General features: G+C 44.5%; 1 protein-coding gene across 1 annotated transcript; it reads right to left on the bottom strand.

Annotated features, from left to right (window-relative positions):
* Positions 1–2,854: 2,854 nt before the first annotated feature.
* ZNF892 (zinc finger protein 892) lies at positions 2,855–12,632 on the bottom strand. Its single transcript, XM_080814158.1, has 4 exons — positions 12,286–12,632; positions 11,382–11,549; positions 7,880–7,960; positions 2,855–5,215 (listed from the first exon to the last, which is right to left on the bottom strand). Exon 4 carries the CDS (start codon positions 4,892–4,894, stop codon positions 3,950–3,952), a length of 945 nt encoding a protein of 314 aa, XP_080670284.1. The 5' UTR covers positions 4,895–5,215; positions 7,880–7,960; positions 11,382–11,549; positions 12,286–12,632; the 3' UTR covers positions 2,855–3,949.
* Positions 12,633–20,299: the final 7,667 nt, after the last annotated feature.

The following is a 20,299-nucleotide window of genomic DNA, read 5'->3' as shown; positions in this document are numbered from 1 at the left end:
TGGTATGGGGTCAGTAGAGGCCTGGTAGGGAGTTTTAACTCCCACCCCTACCTGGCAGTAGTGAGGACGCCTATCCTGGTGTCAGTAGAGGCCAATGATGAGCCTGCACTTCCAACACCAACTTACAGTAATAAGCAGTAACCCCTCAACTCTTTCGCCAAAGAGGCCTGCCCAAATAGAAGCTTTAAATAGGAAACGGAGTCTCATAACATAAAACCCAAAATGCCCAGATTTCAACTAAAAATTGCCGGCGCACACAGAAGGAAAATCTCAACTCAAATAAGGCAGCCCACAGATGCCAACACTGAAATGACACAGATGTTAGAATTGCCTGATAAAAGATTTTAAAACAGCCGTCATAAAATGCCTCGATGAGCAAGGACAAACATGCTTGATGCAATTTTAGAAAGGAGTTTCAGTAAAGAAGTAGAATACAATCAAATGGAACTGAAAAATAGAAATGAAATAAAGTCCAATGATGGAGTCAACATCAGAAGGGAAGGGGCAGAGGAAAGAATCAGTGAAGTCGAAGATAGAACAACAGAAAATACGCAACCTGAACAACAGAAAGAAAATTACTGTGGATGGAATTGTGCGTCAACCATCCCCCAACCACCAATTCATGTTGAAGCCCTAACCAATGTGACTGTATTTAGAGACAGGGTTTGCAGAAGGTAATTAAGGTTAAATGAGGTCATAATAATGGGGTCTTAAGCTGATAGGATTGGTGGCCTTGTAAGAAGATAGAATTCTCTCTGCAAGTGCATGCAGGGAGGAAGAGCTGTGAGGACACAGCAAGGAGGTGGCCGTCTACAAGCTAGGAAGAGAACCCTCTTACCAGAAACCCAATCAGTGCATACCTTGATCTTGGCCTTCCCAGCCTCTAGAATGGTGAGAAATGAACTTCTGTTATATGAGCCCCCCAGTCTATGGTATTTTGTTTTGGCACCCCCAAGCAGATTAACAGATTTTGGCACCTACAAGAGGGGTGCTGCTCTAACAAATACCTAAAGATGTGGAAGCACCTTTGGAACTTGGGAATGGGTAGAGGTTGGCAGAGTTTTGAGGTGCACACTCTAAATATGGATGTTAAAGGCTGTTCTGATGAAATCTCAGACAGAAATGAGGAACATGTTATCGGAAACTGGAAGGCAATCCTTGTTGTAAAGTTCCAGTGTTTTGTGGAAGGTAGAACTTATGAGCAAAGAAACTGTAGACATTCAACAAAGATTTCCAAGCAAAGTGCTGGAGGTGCAGCTTGGGCCCTCCTTACTGCTTATAACAAAATGTGAGAGGTGAGAGGTACATCGAAGGACTTGTTAAGCAAAAACAAAAACCCCAAACCCCAGAACTTAGAGATTTGGAAAATTCTGTCTGCCCAGATTGCAAAATATGAGAAAGCCTGTTCTGCAGAGAACGTTAAGGGTGTGGCTGAACAACCATTTGAAATAGAGAACAGGGGTGTGACTCACGGGTGTGATTAAGTTCAGCCATCTCCACAGAAGCCGGGATGGTACCAGCAGAAACACGCCAGCTGGGACTCAAGGGACAGAAAAACTAGACAAATGGAGGAAGACTCTCAGATCCTATAGGACTGGACAATAAAGCTACTCAGCCACAAACATGCTCTATGTTTCAAAAAAAAGAAAGTATGACTCAAGTCAATTTCAGGATCATCCCTGCCTCCTGTGTCAAAGAGTGGGGACGTCACCTAAGTTTCAACAGGCCAGTTGCCACAGTTGCCAACAAAGTTCTGGAGGCAGGGCTACCCAGCAGAGACTTGGTGCTGAGACTGCTGACCAGTGGGTCCAGAAGGTGGGATCACTGCCTCAGTGGGTCTGGAAGGTGGGGCATCCAGCCAAACAGCATTGTTCTCAAGACCTGAGATTTTATGGAGTTTGCCTTGCTGGGTTTTGGACTTGCCGGGGACCTCTCACTCCTTCCTTCTTTCCTATTTCTCCCTTTTGGAGAATAGAATATCTATCACATGCCTGTCCCACAATCCTATTTTGGAAGCATATAACTTATCTGGTTTCACAGGTTCGCAGCTGAACAAGAATTTTGCCTCAGGATAAATTATACCTTAAGCCTCACCCATATCTGATTTATGTGATAGTTAGGTAAGATTTCAGACTTGATGTTGGAATGAGTTAAGATTTGAGGGGTTGGGATGGAGCAAATGTATTTTGCATGAACATGAATTTGGGGGAGCCAGGGGCAGAATGCTATGGACTGAATTGTGTGCCCCCCAAATTCATATGTTGAAGTGTTAACTCTCAGTGTGAATTGTATTTGGACACAGGGGTTCTCAGAGGTAACTAAGGTTAAATGAGGTCATAAGGCTGGGGTCCTAACCAGATAGGACTGGCAGCTTTATAGGAAATAGAAGAGAGAAAGAGCTCTCTTTTCCCATGAAAGCACCAAAAAAAGGCCTCGTGAGGACACAGCAAGAAGGTGGCCCTTTGCAATCCAGGAAGAGAGCCCTCACCAGGGGCCAAAGCTGAAAGCTTGATCGTGGACTTCCCAGCCTCCAAAACTGTGAGAAATTCATTTGTTGTTTGAGCTCCCCATTCTAGATTATTTTGTTATGGTAGCCTGAGGACATTGAGGTAAAAATATACTCTGGTGGTGGGGGGGAGAAAGAAAAAAAAAGAACAGAAGAAGAACAGAGCCTCAGGAACCTGTGGGACTACAATCAAAGATCTAACATGTGTGTCATCAGGGTCCTGGAAGGAGAGGAGTGAGGGCTGGAAAATGTGTTCAAAGAAATGATGGGTAAAAATGCCCCAAATGTGGTGAAACACATACACCTACAGACTGAAGTTCAGAAAACAGGATAAACTCAAAGAAATCCACATCAACACACATGATCAAACTTGTGAAAACTAAAAACACAATACTCAAAATATGTGCAATAACCTTCAAAGTTTCAATGAAAAAAAAAATATATATATATATGGCTGTCCTGTGCCTCTACCCGAGAATAAAATGGTGAAAGGTATTTCAAAGTCTTACCGAATTTCACAATCTAATACGCAGTGTCAGCTCAGGTCTACAACTTAATGTGACTATGGTATGAATGAGTCTAAAGTACAAACTATATACGATTGAGGTAAAATCTTTATAAATAAGCACATCCTCAGGTAACTTAGCTTAAAATACATAGCTTAAAATAGACTGAAAACATCAAAGGTCCCTTCTGTACCTTCTCTTTCTAGACTGTCAGTCTTGACCTCTGGAGTTAGTATGATTCTCAGCAGGCTGTGAATCAGTAAGCAAGGTCTCCGAGACAAAGAGTGCGGCAGCAGACTACCATGCCGACATTCCTTGGTGTTGGGGTGGAAACTCCACACCTGGCCAACTAACGAGTCTAATACTTTCCCTGGTTGGGAGCACTCATTTGGGTAGTTATCCCAATCAACATTTCTTGAGTTCATTCCCCCAGTTCTTTTTCTTGATCCTTCTCATCTATCTTCTAAGTGACCCTGTACTTAAGCCGGAGGACCACTTCCCTTCCACCGCCACTCCCAACCCTGGACCAACTTGTCATGAATTCTTAATCTCTTATTTCTGCCTCTGCAATTTCCCTAAAGAACCCCTCATCTCTTTAAAGCTTCGTTTCCTTAGCATTAAGAGACTATCCAGCCCAGACAAGATGCCTTCTTTGCATCACCACACACCCTATTTCTCTCCCAAGGATTTGGAAGCTTACATACACCTCAGGGTGTTGGAAATAATCATTCTCTTTCCCCGAGGAAATTTAAAGTCCTCTGCTGCACTGAAAAAATGTCAAACCCCTCCTTCACATTCTAAGTACACTATGTATCAGCAATGACTTCTCAATTAATATCGTTTGCATGACACATTCTGAACTTCATTTGTAGCCCTCACGTGACGTTTAGTAATTGTTTGCTAAATATATTCTAAAGGTACCACATCTACATGGTCTTTATCCAGTATGAATTCTCTTTTGCTGGCCAAAGGCTGAATGCTCACTAAAGGCTTTTCCGTATTCTTTGGTTTTCCCTCCAGCATGAGTTTTCTGATGTTGAGAAAGGGATGAACTCTGGCTGAAGGCTTTTCCACATTCCTTACACTTATAGGGCTTTTCTCCAGTGTGAGTTTTCTGATGCTTTGTAAGAGATGAGCTCTGGCTGAAAGCTTTTCCACAGTCCTTACACTTGTAAGGTTTCTCTCCAGTGTGTGTTCTCTGATGACGAATAAGGGCTGAGCGGTCGCTGAAGGCTTTGGCACAATCATTGCATTTATAGGGTTTCTCCCCAGTGTGAGTTCTCTGGTGTTGAGTCAGGGCTGAACAGTAGCCAAAGGCTTTCCCACACTCATTACACTCATAAGGCCTCTCCCCAGTATGAGTTCTCTGGTGCTGAATAAGTCCTGATCGATCACTAAAGGCCTTCCCACATTCATTACACTTATAGGGTTTCTCTCCAGTGTGAATGACCTGATGTTGGGTAAGGAATGTGCTCTGGCTAAAGGCCTTCCCACACTCGTTACACTCGTAAGGTTTTTCTCCAGTATGAATTCGCTGATGTTGAGTGAGGTATGAGCTCTGATTAAAGGCCTTCCCACACTCACTGCACTCATAGGGCTTCTCTCCAGTATGGATGATATGGTGGCGAATGAGAGCAGAGCGGTGACTGAAGGCTTTCCCACATTCGTGACATTCGTAGGGTTTCTCTCCAGTATGAATTCTCTGGTGTAGAGTAAGGTGTATGCTCTGGCTAAAAGCTTTACCACATTCGTTACATTCGTAGGGCTTTTCTCCTGTGTGAATTCTCTGATGCAAGACAAAAGCTGAGTAGTAACTAAAGGCTTTCTCACACTCATTACACTTCCAAGGTTTCTTTTCGGCACAAATCTTCTCGTGCCTCATTAGATCTGAATTTTAAGTTCTTTTTAAATGAATCACAGTTACGTAGTCTCCCTCCTTGTTGCTGCGTAAGCGATGACCTCTAACTAAAACTTTTCCCAAATTCATCACACTGGTAACGTCTCTCCCCAGAAGATTTCTTCTGAGTGACAGCCTCCTGTACTAAATGTTTCTCATGGTTTTCCTGCTGACTCTCTAAAGAATCCTCACATTCACTGGAACTTTCCTTTGGAAATCTTTCTAGTAACGCACCAGGGGCTGATTCTTCCTCAGAAATATTCTGTTCTGGAGTAAGCTCCTTGCCTTCTGGTCTTTTCTCTCAGTCTGAAAAAAAAACCAAAAATACACGTGGATCATTTCCTACACAGGAAAGAAAAATAACTACTGTGGTAGGAAAATAATGAAAAACAAACAAATGAAAAACACTTACACGGAACAGAGGAACTTGAAATCTCTCAAAAGTCACTTCGTAATTTTGAAAGAACTTGAGAAAAGAAAGATGAGTGGGCAAAGAGGTGCCCAAAAGGGAAAGAGTGAGCAGGCACTCAATACTCTTCTAACCAGGAAGGGAGGAGATGAGAAAGAATAACAGAGAGTAAGACTAGGCAGAGGTCATATGGGGAAATGGCAGATGAGATTTAAAAACGGGTGAGGTGGAGACAGGGAAAGACAGTCTTGTAGGGATTGCCCACTCTCACCCCCTCACTGGAGCCTCCGCACCTCATGCCTTGAGATCATCAATGTTAGTTGATCTTGTTGCTACCAGTCTTTCCCCATCCCAGGATTTCCCAATCACTACTAATAGACTGACCTTCAAAACCTTAAAAAAAAAAATCTCTGTTGGATTCATTGTCTCAAGATGAGACACGGATTCTCTTAAGCTAGCATTCAAAGTGGTCCAGATCAGGGCGCCTGGTTGGCTCAGTCGGCTGAGCATCTGCCTTTAACTCAGGTCATGATCCCAGGGGCCTGGGATTGAGTCCCGCATCAGGTTCCTTGCTCAGCGGGGAGTCTGCTTCTCCCTTCCCCTCTGCTCCTCCCCCTGCTCGTGTGTACTCGCACGAGCTGCATGCATTCTCTAAAATAAATAAATAAAATCTTTAAAAAAATTTTAAAAAACCAAAGAAACAAAGTGGTCCAGATCAGCAACTTCACATCATCACAAAGCTTAGTGATTAAGAAGCAAATGGAATGCCTGGGTGGTTCAGTTGGTTAAGCGTCCAACTCTTCTTGATTTCAGCTCAGGTCATAGTCTCAGGGTCATGAGACTGAGTCCCATGTCAGGCTCTGCACTCAGCATGGAGTCTGCTTGGGATTCTCTCTCCTCCTTCTGCCCCTTCCGCTTGTGCTCTCTCTCAGATAAATAAATAAATAAATACATCTTCAAAAAATAATAAATCTTTTTTCTTTTTTTAAAGATTTATTTATTTATTTGACACACACACACACATACACACACACACAGAGGGAGCACAAGCAGGGGGAGTGGGAGAGGGAAAAGCAGGCTTCCCGCCAAGCAGGGAGCCCAGTGAGGGTCTCGATCTCAGAACCCTGGGATCATGATCCGAGCCGAAGGCAGACTCTCGACGACTGAGCCACCCAGGCACCCATAATCTTAAAAAAAAAAAAAAGAAGCAACTGATCAGCTCTGACTGCCCCACACTTAACAAATTTCAAAGAGTTAAATAGAACGAAGTTCAGAAAAAAAGAGCAGCATGTAGGGATAAGGGCAAATCCCTATATGCTCAGATTTGTTCCCAATCTGTCACGGCACCTGCCCCAAATCCTAGGTTTCCTAGTAAGGGTTCTGGGAGAAAAGCTAAAAATGTTTAAATATTTCCAGGCTTAAATGCTCCTGAATATCCATAAAAAAATCAATGCAATACAATGTTCTCAACTACATGCCGTAATCAGGGAAGTACCTGGGATTTTAAAGGGCAAATGGGTAGAAACAGGTTTAAGGCAAATGGACTTTCAGGACTTTCAGCTATGGGGAATGGGGAATTAAATCCCCAAATGTCCATGGAGAACACACAGGAAGTGGAGGAAAGTAAGAGACTGCCTGTCTGGTGTTAAGGGTTCAAGTTGAAGGATGAAGAAGATGAAAAAGTTAGGCAGGTAAGTAACAAAAGCCTTGAAAGCAGGCAGAGGAATACGGAACTGGCAGAGTGGGGAATCTAGCAGGGGGATGCTGCCTCAGTAAGACAAGGATAAGACTAGGAAAAATATAATTAGCAGGCAGTCCATGACAGTATCCATTTTGATAGAAATGATCAAGTCAAATTCATGATATCTTTCAAAATAAGTTACCAGGACTTAATCAATAGTTATTACTTGCTTAGCATTTGGCCAGGTACTATTCTAAACAATTCTCTTGGATTATTTCATTTGATCTTCACAGCAACCCTGAGTTAAGTGCTATCATTATCTCTATTTTATAATTGGGAACTTTGAGTCACAGAGAGGATAATTCACTTGTTAAAGGCCACAGAGCTAGTAAGTAGTTGAGATTGGCTTTGAACACATTTAGACTGGTTCTAAGGTTTACACTCAACCATTATTCTATGCTTCCTCTACTTAAAGAGGGAGGCAAGGGGAAAGTCAAGAGATCGATTTTTAGTCATCGATCTGAGACAAAAAGTCACACTCTGAGATAAAATAACATATATGAAAAGCCTGGTTTAGAGCCTAACAGCCAAGCATATTATTAACAAATATTAAAAGTTGACTTCATTTTACCTTATTTGGGAAAAAGAACTGGTTTGAAAGGGTGGAAAATATTTCTTTTCTAAAAAAAAAAAGTGTAAAATGTATGCATTTATAAAAGATGATCATCCACAGAGCTGGAGTGCAGCACCGGAGAAAGGGACTTCACTTCAATGTTTCCACGGGTCTAGTGAAATCTGGAAAAGCTCCTCCACAAGCACTTCCAAGATGCTTTGACCCATTTGATCCCACTGGCCATCTGGGTTTTATGTTACCACTCACCTGACGCTTTTGATACTTCTCTCTCTAGCTCCTCCCCACACTCCAACTGAGGGATGACATCACGCTTGGAAATTGGAAGCCCTGTTCATGGGAAAAGAAAAATTCGTTTGGTAAAGAGTTTATTCAGTGTTATTTCCTTGGTTACTAGGAAGACAGTATAAGAGAAAGAAAGAAAGGGGCGCCTGGGTGGTTCAGTCGGTTAAGTGGTTGCTTTCTTCTCAGGTCATGACCTCAGGTCCTGGGAGTGAGCCCCACATTGGGCTCTCTGCTCAGTGGGGGGTCTGCTTCTCTCTCTCCCTCTGCTATCCCCCCCACAACTTGTGCTGTCTGGCTCTCTCTGTAAAAAAATATAGTTATGAGTTAACTATTTTCTTGGTGGTATGGTTTCAGACTGTAAGGGGTTCAAGAAATAGGAAAAATTTTTCTCTCTAGTTTTCCTTTTTTTTTTTTTTTTTAAAAGGTTTTATTTATTTATTTGACAGACAGAGATGACAAGCAGGCAGAGAGGAAGCAGAGAGAGAGAGGAGGAAGCAGGCTCACCTGCTGAGCAGAGAGCCCGACGCGGGGCTTGATCCCAGGACCCTGGGATCACGACCCGAGCCGAAAGCAGAGGCTTTAACCCACTGAGCCACCCAGGCGCCCCTCTAGTTTTCCTTTAAGAATAAAATCTGTCCAATACATATTAAAAGTTAAGATGTTTGCTATACCTGTCACAGAATGTAGATTTATTTGTAAAACAGTATCTCAAGCTCAAATTACCAAAGTCCTCAAAGTGTTCCTGCCATGTCTCATAATGGCCCTGATGAGTCTGACACCCGCCACCCTGCTCTGTCTTCTCTCTCTTCCCTCTCACACACTACTCCTCCCACATGCCCTGTGACTCCAGCTGGTGGTTGCCTTTGAGATGTGGGCCACATTCCCTTTAACCCCCTTGTACAAGCTGCTTCCTCTTCCTGAATGTTCTCCCCCTGCCGCATCCTTTCAGCTATTTCAACCCTGCTCACACTTTGTATCTCAGCTCAGGTGTTACCCTCTCAGGGAAGGCTTTCCTGGCTCTCTGGGCTGAAGTGCCATGTTCTTTCCCTTCTTTCGGGTGATGCACACACTGATTTTGTGCGTCATGTCTGTGTCTCCTATTCGATGGGAAGCTCCACGAGAGCCAAGGCTGGGTCTAATTTTGCTCACGGAAGCAACCCCGGTTATCTGGCACAAAGCAGAAACACTGTATTTGTCAAAGGCTGAACGAAGGAAGGAACACTTGAAGAAGAAGTCATAGAAACAAGTTTAAATGAAGTTCCGTAAAAGTGGGCATGGGAACACAGGTCGGGAAGGGAAGAGAAGGATATCAGACGTTGCGGGAGTGCCAAGCCTAACCTTGATCTATGTGACAGGCACACAGCTCAGATTGTCTCCTAAAATGCAGGGTAAGGGAGCAGAGTGGGCCATGCTCCTCGGAATCTATAGCTGATCTATTTACTGCTGATAACACAGATGTATACTAATTTTTCTAATTCTATATAAAAAAAATTCCTGTACAACTTTAATATAATATTGATACATTAAAACAGACCAGTTCCCTGGGATGCTAGCAAATGAAAGTCTTGTCTCTCTTTCAACTACCACTTTTGCCATGGCTCCCTGAACATACCTATGAGTATACTGGGTAATTTTGTTTGTAGTCAGCATTCTAGTGTTTATGATACAGCTCTCCAAAAATAAATGGTAAAAACAATTCATATAATAAAATAAAGTTACAAGAACTACCTAATTGGAAAATCCTCTGCTCAAAATAATTTAATTCTTTACTTTTATTTTTATGTTGGATCTTTTTTTTACTTAAATTTACTTAATTAACATAGAGTGTATTATTCGTTTCAGAGGTAAAGGTCACTGATTCCGTCAGTCTTATATAACACCCAATGCTCATTACATAACCTGCTCTCCTTAACGTCCAGCCCCCAGTTATCCCATTCCCCCCTCCCCTCCCCTCTAGCGATGCTGTTTGTTTCCTAGTTAAGAGTCTCTTACAATTTGTCTCCCTCTCTGATTTCATCTTGTTTTATTTTTCCCTCCCTTCCCCTATGCTACTCTGTTTTGTTTCTTAAATTTCACATATGTTAATTCTTTAATACTTGAAGTATGAAATCACTACCCTTTTTATTTAAGTTCATGGTCCCTCAAGGCCATATGCCTTAGGAGTGATCAACACAGCAATATAATTTATACAGTCTCCTCTCTTTACAAATAGTAACAGTAACAGACTAACTGGCAGTTCCTTTCAGACTTTAGTTTCCTGAGAAAACCTCAGCAATTGAACTTGTTAAAGAGCTGCTACTTGGGGCACCTGGGTGGCTCAGTGGGTTAAAGCCTCTGCCTTCGGCTCAGGTCATGATCCCAGGGTCCTGGGATCGAGCCCCGCATCAGGCTCTCTGCTCAGTGGGCAGCCTGCTTCCCTCTCTCTCTGCCTGCCTCTCTGCCTGCTTGTGATCTCTCTCTCTGTCAAATAAATAAATAAAATCTTAAAAAAAAAAAAAAAGAGTTGCTGCTCACTGTGCATGTGCTGGGGCTTGAAGACACAGGAAGACCAACAGGAAACTGTCCAGCAGAGGCTACTGACTCTGTCTTCCCTTTCCTCTGAAAGAGATCTACGTTTCAGATCTATGTGCTGGGAGGCAGGTCTGAAGTTGTCAAATAGACCCACTGCCTTTACCACAGAGTCTGCTATTCTCCCAGGGTCTCAGGCCAGAGCCTACAGAAACATCGTGACTAATTTCCCTTCAATCAGAGAGAGGTATGTTTCATCTTGCTGGGCCTCTACAAACTTTTATGGGGCTTTATTTACCTTTGGAACAAGACCCCATGTAGGTTTTCCTGCAGTCTGACTACAAATACCTAAGTTTCCCTTACCACACTCCCGCTCACCCTACAGTGACACACATACCGTGAAGACCTCCAACTTGCTTACAGACTTTCTGCGAAAGCTGTTTCTCTCTCCTCTATTCTATTCTCCAACTACCTACTACCTACTCTCTCTTATTCTCCAAAGTATAGCTTTTATCCCAGTATTTTTTCCCTCAAATACTCTAGAGGATGGAAAACCTCTTCCAAGGCTGTTTATGACTTGTCCTACCAGTCATTCCTGCATCTTTATATGTATATATATCTTTTTATTGATTAACTATTTTCCTTATCTCTATCTTTTTTCCTTGGTAAATTTTGTGAGTCAGGGAAACTGGCTTTTATTACTTTGCATCTGACCATGAGGCCAATGACAGCACCAAAGAGCGAGTAAGAGTGAATTGAGCACTCAGTGGATCGAGAAGGAATGCCAAAGGGAATGTTCTGCATAAGTGAGGAGCATTTACTGTCTGGTTCGTCACTCATCATTTTATCAGGATGAACCCAGTGGTCTAGGAATCATGGGTGAGCAACTCCCACACAATGGAGGAAATCATATTTCTGTTCTGAAAACAAAAGAGAAAAAAGAAGAAATTAAACCCACCTGGGATGCAGGCAGGGGTCAGTAGCACAGTGGTCATGCCATTTTCTCCAGCATAGAAAAGGTGTTGAGTCTTCAGAAAGTAACCCTACAAGTGGAGTCAGGAGCCATGATGATTACTCTTGCCTTGTAGTAAACTTGCAGATACTGCCGTACACAGCTACTTGTCACCTAAGAAGAGTCAACACAGGAAATCGAGGGACAATCCCACAGCATCCCTGAATCAAGACAAACATGACCATCATTGCCTCCCACTCCTCCTATGCTCCTCTGCCTTTAAACTCTAGTAAGATTCTGCTATGAAAATCTGGACATATAAATTAAATACGTATTTCTACCTCTCATCGGCTGAGTGAGAGTCCAAGTAGTACTCAAAGTTTCTAGGTGTCAATCCGTTCCTCACTTAATGACCCAATCTTGTTCTATTCCAGGCTCACAGGAAGAAGGAAGACTAGTTAAAGTCTTCTTGAACACTGGTTTTTCAGATATGATACTGGCATTCTTAGGAAAGCAATGGGTCTTATAGGGGAAAAAAATCCTAGGTCTAAACAAATCCTGTGACTTCTGGAATCCTCATTTTACCCATCTGCCAAATGGGTATGACAATCTCCTTCCTACCACCTTATGGGGTTCCCGTGAAGAGAAAACGAAATCATTATCAAAAGCCACATTGTTGGAGCTGATGATTTTGGGTGCAAGGGAGGCATACATCGTTCCAAAGACCAGCAGGGCAATGAAGTAGCGGGCTCTCCCTCAAAACCTCAACGTAAGACCAACCAGTTGGAAAGGCTGTGGTCTCACAGAGAAGACGTGATGCTTCCCCTTCCAGAGACTGCCCAGCCAGAGGGCAGCCTTTCCCTTTTTCTCTCCAGCAGGCTCTGCGGCCGCATCCCTCCGAAATTCTCACCTCTGCCCCAGGCTCCATGGCTACTCCCTCCCCCGGCCGGCGCAGGTGACGAATGCCGCGGGAGAAGGGAGCAGCGAAAGTGCGAGGGACCCAGGGTGTCCACCGCTCTGGTGCACTCGGAGGCCCGAGACCGCGCGCGCGAATCTCGCAGGGCAGCCTGGCGCCACCCCGGGGGCCTCCCGCCGCCCTCCTTCCAGCCACTCAGAGTTGGAAGGCCCCGCGTTCAGCCCTCCTCGACAACAGGCTCGACCTCCTGCTCGACTGGGAGGAAGCCCCGGCCAGTCGACAAAGGTATCTAGTAGTCCGCCAGGCCAAGTTTCGCCGGCCTGAACTCAAGGCTGAACTACAACTCCCAGAATCCTCCGCGGGGCGCGGCGCACGTCACGGAACGCCGCTTCCCAGAGGACTCCGCGGGACGCTAGCCAGGCGGACCTTCCCAGTCGGGGCTGATAGTCCCGCGACGCCACGCAGTTAGTGGCTCTCCGAGAGCGTCGAGCCCCCTAGAAAAACACTTGCTGGCTGCTCGAAAGACGCCGCCTTCCTGGTGCTGACTCTGGACGCAGGCCCACAAGATGTATTCGACCGCGCTAAACCCCGCCTAGCATGACACATTTACTGCCCCGCAACTATGAGGGGCCAAGGGCCTGGCGGCACCCTGCCCCTCCCCCGCCGGGTTCCCTCTTTACCTGCGGTGCTCCCTCAGAGGGGAGACGCCCGCATCCCCGTCGCTTCCTTTCTGCGCCTCCATGGTATGAGCCCATTGTGACGGGAACAGGGATTATATAAAGTAACCAGGGGTGTGTATTCCAGGCTGTGTCTCAGAATAAGGAAAAGTGAAATCTCAGTCCCGGAAATTACCTCAACACAGACACAGGTCCCCAAGAAATTATTAGTTAATAACTGGTACCGCTAACCTCAAGGCGACTGGAACATGAAAAGTCTCTCAAGACTCCAGAGAAGTTCGAGGAGCTCCCAGCTGGGACTGGGTGTATCTTCAGGCCAGTGCATGGTCTCCCGTATCCTCCCACAATAAAGTAGTCAGCTTTCTCTAGTTCAGATTCCCAAGAAAGAAAATCAAATTAGCCTAACTGTCCCTGTTTGGGTAGAAGCCACAATGACAATTTCTCCTTGCTCTGATAGCGTTCCCAACTTCTAGGTAGGCCTAAAACTTCCTAGAGTAAAGATTACATTTCTTATCATCCCTACCCCTTGCCAGGGAAATGACAGCAAAGTGATTCTTAAAGGGAAGAGGAAAACTCCTCCATGCAGGCTGGAACACAAGTCCTCGTGGACCACGTGGATAAGGTTAACCCCAGAGGAATGGCAAACCAACCCCAGAGATGGAACTGAGCCCCTGACAATTTGTTGGAACAGAGCTGGAGCTTTAACCTGAGATGTAAACTTCTATTTTACGTAAGCCGCTCTTATACTGGGTTTGTTACACAGATAGCTATGCTCATCTCCTAACTGGCTCTTAAGATCGGCTGCTTTTGGTCCAGTCATCTAGGGCTGAGAGGAGAGAGGGCATGTGGTAGAGAACACTGCTCTACCAGCTCAAAGAACAACTGAAAGGAGCTCCCCCGCCAACTCCCTTCCTCCATTAGCAAGAGCTATGGAGTGGATAGTTAATTTGAAATACTGTTGATGAGGGAGCAGGAGGCTGGCAAAGCAAAGGCTGGCACCTTGCACCCCCTCTCCACCTCTCCACCCCCTCTCCACCCGCTCTCCACCCGCTCCCCTCGGTGCTCCCCTCAGGCACCTCTAACTGCCCTAAAAGAAAAACAAATAGTTAACTTGCAGAGATCACAACGCTGCAAGGCAGGAGTCTCCCTTGGTTTACAAATGTCCTTGAGATTTACAACAAAGAAGTTACCTATCAATAGCCCAATTTCCAGAGGCACATAACTCAGTTCCTCAAGCCCTAATGTCATCCGCCCCTCCATAAACAAAACTGAAGGAGGCTGAGGTAGAAGGATAAGTAAAGTTAAATTTCTTCTAAACCTAAATCTCAACAAAGACGCTTGATAGCAGGAATGTGACATTCCACCAGGAGACTCCCAATTGTCTTTATGTTAGTGCCTCATTAGAGGGAAAATGGCCTTGGCTTGATAGTAACCAGGCCTTCAATATCCTGACAGTCTTCTTTACCCTGATAGCCCTTCTGAATACCCACTTTGTCCTCACCTACCTAACTCCTGTGTATATAACCAGCCACTCCTCACATCCCCGGGGCAGCAGCTCTTTCTGCCCATTGGTCCTGTCCCCATGCTTTAATAAACCACCTTTTTGCACCAAAGACGTCTTAAGAATTCTTTCTTAGCTGTCGGCTCCGAACCTCACTTCACCGAACCTCACCTAGGTTCAAGAACTTCATCACTGTTATATATGAAAGGTGCCACTAGTTGACTTGTCTAAAAGGGAGGATGGTTGAACACCTGGGATACTGTCCCCCCTTTTGTTTACCAACCCAATCACAGAAATCCCCCTTCTTTTATTACCAAATCAATGGTCAGTTCTCAGTCTTCCTATCTATCACTAGCAGTTGATAAAACTGACTACTCCCTGCTCCTGGAAAAACTCTGGTTTTCCTCCTCGACTGGTCACTCCTTCTCAGTCTCTTAAGTGGACTCCTCTTCTCCCCAGCCTCGAAACCAGTGATTCTCAAAATGTACCATGATCTGAATTGCCTGGAAGGCTTGTTAAAACACAGTGCTTAACTCTCTCTACCCTTATTCAGGGTGCTGGGGTGGGGCCAGAGGTTTTGCATTTCCAACAAGTTTCCAAGGGCTGCTGAAGCTGCTGTAAATCTTGGAATGTCCCAGGGCTCAATCCTTGGGCCACTCTTCTTTTTCTGTGAACACTTACTTCTTAGTAATCTTGTTCAGTCTGCATGTTCTAAATACCATCCAAAAGTGATCCCAATTTCTATCTCTAACATGGGCTTCTTCTCCAACCTTGAGCTGTCTCAATCTCTTTAGTCTTTCTTTGTTTAATAAATATTTCTAATATAGGATGTTCAAAACTGAACTTTTGATGCCCTTCCTCCCCCAATGCCATAACTATTCCTTCTATAGTTTTCCTTAATTCAGTAAATGGCAATTCTTCCTTCTAGTTGCTCAGTCCAAACACCTTGGAGTCATCATTCTTCTCTTTATCTTAACAACCCACATCCAGTTCCTCTGCAAATCCTGTTGGCTGTACTTTCAAGATACATACAGTATCTGACCACGTCTCGCCATGTCCACTACTGTCCCCCTGATCTAAGCACCCATCGTCTGTTACCTGGATCACTGCAAATGCCTGCTCACTGGCCTCACTCCTGCCCTTGCCCTACATATCCTATTCTCAACACAGCTGCTCTCCTATCTCAAAACAAAGCCAAAGTCCTTACAGTGGCCCACAAAGCCTTGAAAAATCCACACACACTAACTCCCTGATCTCATCTTCTACCACTTTCCCCTCATTTGTTCTGCTGACACTGGCCTGTCACTCAATCCAGTGAGGCATGCTTCCACTATGTAGCCTCTGTGCTTCTTCCTCTGCCTGGATAGACATTCTGGGGGGAGGGGTATCCAGCATATGCCTGGAGGGTATCCACATGACTTGCTCTCACCTCCTCCAAGCCTTTGTTCCCCTTCTTTGTGAAGCCCTCGCTGACCACTTCTCTTTTTTTTCCACAGTACTTATCTCTTTCTAACGTATAATTAATTTTGCTTATTGGGTGTCTCCCAACACACATACGCCACAGATTAAGGTCCATGGGAGGAATATCCCAAAGTATTTACTGCTCCTTAGATGATCAATAACCGAGTACACTCTTCTCTGTGCTTGTAGAAAAGGTGTAAATGCCTGAAACTAATATTGCCTTCATTGCTTTTCTTGGCTTTCATATTTGTGTGCTTTTGGAAAACTTGGACTTCCTTCATAACCCTACTTTTATTTACAGAGGCCTTGCTTTACAAATCACATAGTCCTGGACAATACCAGCTGGCCCAAGCACATAAATTAGTGTTCCATAGTAGAGTGGAGTTGAAACACTTTAAGATAAAAATCCATTGGTCCCCAGTGAGTCCCCATAGTCTCTTAAGGGTTTTCCTAAATTTAGTGAGGGCTTCTGTTTCCTTCTAGTCTGTCTCTGTGTTTGCCACAACATCCCACCAGGAAAGCATCTCTGCATTCTTTATAGGCTACATTACCTCAACAGGCCATTTACTTTGAGGTGAAAACTGATACGCAGAGTGATCACAACAAGGAAACCTTTAGTTGCCACGGGAGAGGACCAAACTGAAAATGTAAAGGTGGGATTTGAGTGGCAAACAGGTGGAAGTCCCAGGGACATGAGATTCAACAGAAGAGAGAGGAGTTACAAGTCTCGGGTAGAGAGAGAAGAAGGCAGACTGGAGACAGGCAATCAAACTTGGAGTGAAATAAACAGCAAAGGCAATAAATCAGGCATGAGTATGTGCCTAGTCTAATTACATGTTACCTTTGGACCTTTGCACATAACCTCAGCACTTTGCTCCACCTCAGCTGCCTGAGCGTGTGAACCCACTGCACATCTGACTACACCAGCTTCAGCTGGACAGTTACCTCTTTGGGGGTGTCAGTCTTTCCCCATCACCTGCCACAGGCCAAACAATTGCACAACTCAAGTTTCTCATTCCTTGTACCACCTCCAGGCTTGCCACACAGTGGGCTGTGGGATCTGGCCTCCCTAGGGGTGGCTGGATGAAGCAACCTGAATGTATGAAGGAAATAGGAGGAATCGGATCAGATACACTGCTTCTGCTTCTCTTTGCCTGTCTACTTTAACAGGAATTTCCTTTGGCTGTGAATGTAGCGGTTAAATACATAAGGGTTTATTCTCTCTCATGCAAGATCAGAAGTAGGCAATCTAGAGCTGGTATGGAATCTCCATAAGATCATCAAGGAGTCAGATGTCTTCTGTTTTTCTCCTTTCCCATCCTTTAGGCATGCCTTAGATCCTCAAAGTCACAAGATGGCTGCTGATTCCTGTCCATTAATAAGATGAAAGAAGAGAGTGCCATGCTACTTCTCTATCCTACATCCACTGTAATACCAATATGGTATAAGAAATTAAAACAACTGTGCTTTTCAAAAAAAACTACCTAGATGTGAGGAATCTGTCCTCCTCCTCATCTAAGTGCTCATGTTCTCTCAGCTGCTCTCTGGAATTATTGCTTTATTACTAAGGAGGAATTCTCAAGAGGTAGGTGTGAGGAAGCCGATCTATGTCGCCACTGTAGGTGTGGATAGGACAGTGTGGATTTTGGTTTCACACATACTGATGTTCTGGCAAGAAGGACATCATGTCTAATAGGATGTGATGGCCTGGCTCTCAGTTACATCCTCATGGCCGCTGCTTTAGTACCGAAGAATGAGAACTCACAGATGAGCTACGCCTGGAGTTAACTTTGGCTTTGTGATATTCTTTGAGACTAGATATAGCCCCATCTCCTGGTTTACTGTGGCTGACTTCTTCAGCCTGGAACCCCACCCAGCGGCCACGGCTACAGCTGGCTTGCAACTGGACTTTGAACCTTTGGTGTGTACTATTTTTCCCTTATACACAAATACATTACGAGAACGGGAAGGTGTTGTGTCCAGAGTATAGATGGAACGGCAGAACGAGGCTAAGGGATTTTAGTTATCAATGAGATTAAACAAATATAAAACAAAAACACAACCACTAACCTAGAAACAAGGGCGATGGGCTAGTCTACTAGAGCACAATGGTCAGGTTAGAGGGCAGAAGAGCCCAAGGTCAGGGAAACGAAGGATCCTGAGTGAAGATCACCTGCATACCCAAGCCAGGGCTCCAGGAACCTCGGAGAAGAGTGGATTAGGAGCTAACAGCACCATGACAGTGAAGGTATTTACAGTCCTGCATACTTACTAGCTTCATGTTGATTTTCTTACTAAAGTGTCTAGTTCTAGAAAGTACTTTTGACTGGTGACTCAAGTTCTCATGATTAGACAGGTTTTCACAAAATGAGAAAATATGTCGTAAGTGGCAGGCACCACACTGGGGACACGACAGTGCACAGATATGAGATAGTTCCCATTCAATAAATAGATAAATAAATAAAGCTTATCTTAGGGTCCCATTCAAACACTTACAAAACATATTGATTGGAGAGCTTCTGACTCATCTGGGGATCGTGATAGTATTATATAAAGTATGAGGCATCCCAGAGGAAGTCTGTGGCATGGTCCACTGGGACTATTTATTGAGACTCTAGACCAAACGGAGGCATGAGAATAAGCATAAGTTAGATGGCGCTCAAACAGAAAAGCTTCCTTTTCTTGTACAAAGGTGTCTTAAGTCTCTGCGGGGGTCCTTTGCAGGACAGAAGCTTGTCTGTGATACTCTGAAGCCCGGCTGGCATAATGTCGCTAGTGCTGGATGATGGAGGACTTGCATCGGAACACGTTCCCACACACGCTGCACTCATAGGGCTTCTCTCTGGTGTGCACTCTCTGATGCTGAGTAAAGGGTCTCTTCTGGAGGAAGGCTTTCCCACAGTCGGTGCACTTATAGGGCTTGTCTCTGCTATGAATTTTCTGATGTTGCTTAAGGGATGAGCGGTCAAAGAAAACTTTCGCACACTCATTACATTTGAAAGGGTGCTCTCCGGTGTGTGCTCTGCAGTGGCGAATGAGGGAGGAGCGGTCAACCAGGGCTTTGCCACACCCCTTGCATTCGTAAGGCCACTCTCCAGTGTGAGTGAGCTGGTGGCATGCAAGGATGCTTTTCTCGCAAAAGGATTTCCCACATTCTCTACACCCGTAAGGACTTTCTCCAGTGTGAATTCTCCAATGCGAGTAAAAGACGAGCAGACAAAGAAAGCCTTGCCACATTCATGACATTTAAAGGACTTCTCTTCCGTATGAGTTTGCTGATGTTCAGTAAGGGTTAATCGGTCATAGAATGTTTTCCCACATTCCCTGCATTTAAAGGGGCTCTTCCCACTGTGAGACATCAGGTGTTTCTTAAGACTACTTTTATAGCTGAAGGTTTTCCTGCACCCTTGACGGTTATAGGGCTTCTCTCCCATGTGGGTCCTTTGATGACGAGTGAGGGATAAGTGGTTATATAAGGTCTTCCCACATACGCTGCATTCAAGGTTTCTCCCCTTACTGTTGGTTTTCTTGGCAGGAGTGGACCTTTGCGAGTCCTCCTTGGGGGAGGATTTCTTCAAAGTTTTCCGTGAAAGATGTTCTTTCTTGGTGCCCTCAAGGTTTTCTGGGCCAAGTACAAGACCCAGAGGACCCTCTTTTCTCAGTGTTTCCATTAATGTCTTTTGTGACTTTGCTTTTTTAGAAACATCCTGCCTTTGAGTTGGGTCCTGGCTCTCAAGTCTACGTTCTGGTCTAAAACAAATAGAAATTACAGATATAACTGGGTCTTGATGCTAGTGAAAAAGAGAACATTATCTATGTTACGAAAAGAATGAACAGGAGTTCATTCTGGGTGGCTCAGTTGGTTGTGTCTGCCTTCGGCTCAGGTCATGGTCCTGGGGTCCTGGGATCGAGTCCTACATCAGGCTCCCTGCTCAGCAGGGAGTCTGCTTCTCCTTCTCCCTCTGCCTCTCCCCCTGGCTTGTGCTCTCTCTCTCTCTCTCCAATGCTCTCAAATAAATAAAATCTTTAAAAAAAGAAAAGAAAAGAAAAGAATGAATACAAAATACTGCCTGGTTTATTGGTAACTCCTCAAAAGAAAAACATCACAGAGAGGCTGAAAAATGGCAGAGTTAGAACAGAGAAGAGAAGTAGAAGTTGTGCATTAGCCCACCACCCATGTTTCTGTTGTTCATTCATTAGATATTTACTAGATGCCTACACAGTAATCTAAGAAGCCACTGGGACTCTACTGAACAAGAGAGATATGGCCCGGCCCTCGTGATGCTTATATCCTGTACGACAGAAGACAGAGAGTAAACAAATAAAATGGAACACATATGGTAAGTCCAGTAAAGGAAATAAATGAATG

This window comes from Martes martes (genome assembly GCF_963455335.1).
Source record: "Martes martes genome assembly, chromosome: 9".
Lineage (NCBI taxonomy): Eukaryota > Metazoa > Chordata > Mammalia > Carnivora > Mustelidae > Martes > Martes martes.
The sequence above is the reverse complement of the archived record's forward strand: the minus strand, read 5'-3'. Positions and strand labels throughout refer to the sequence as shown.

Bases quoted from the DNA above. Each gene is read 5' to 3' on its own strand.
- ZNF892 (XM_080814158.1), bottom strand. From the start codon at position 4,894: ATGAGGCACGAGAAGATTTGTGCCGAAAAGAAACCTTGGAAGTGTAAT.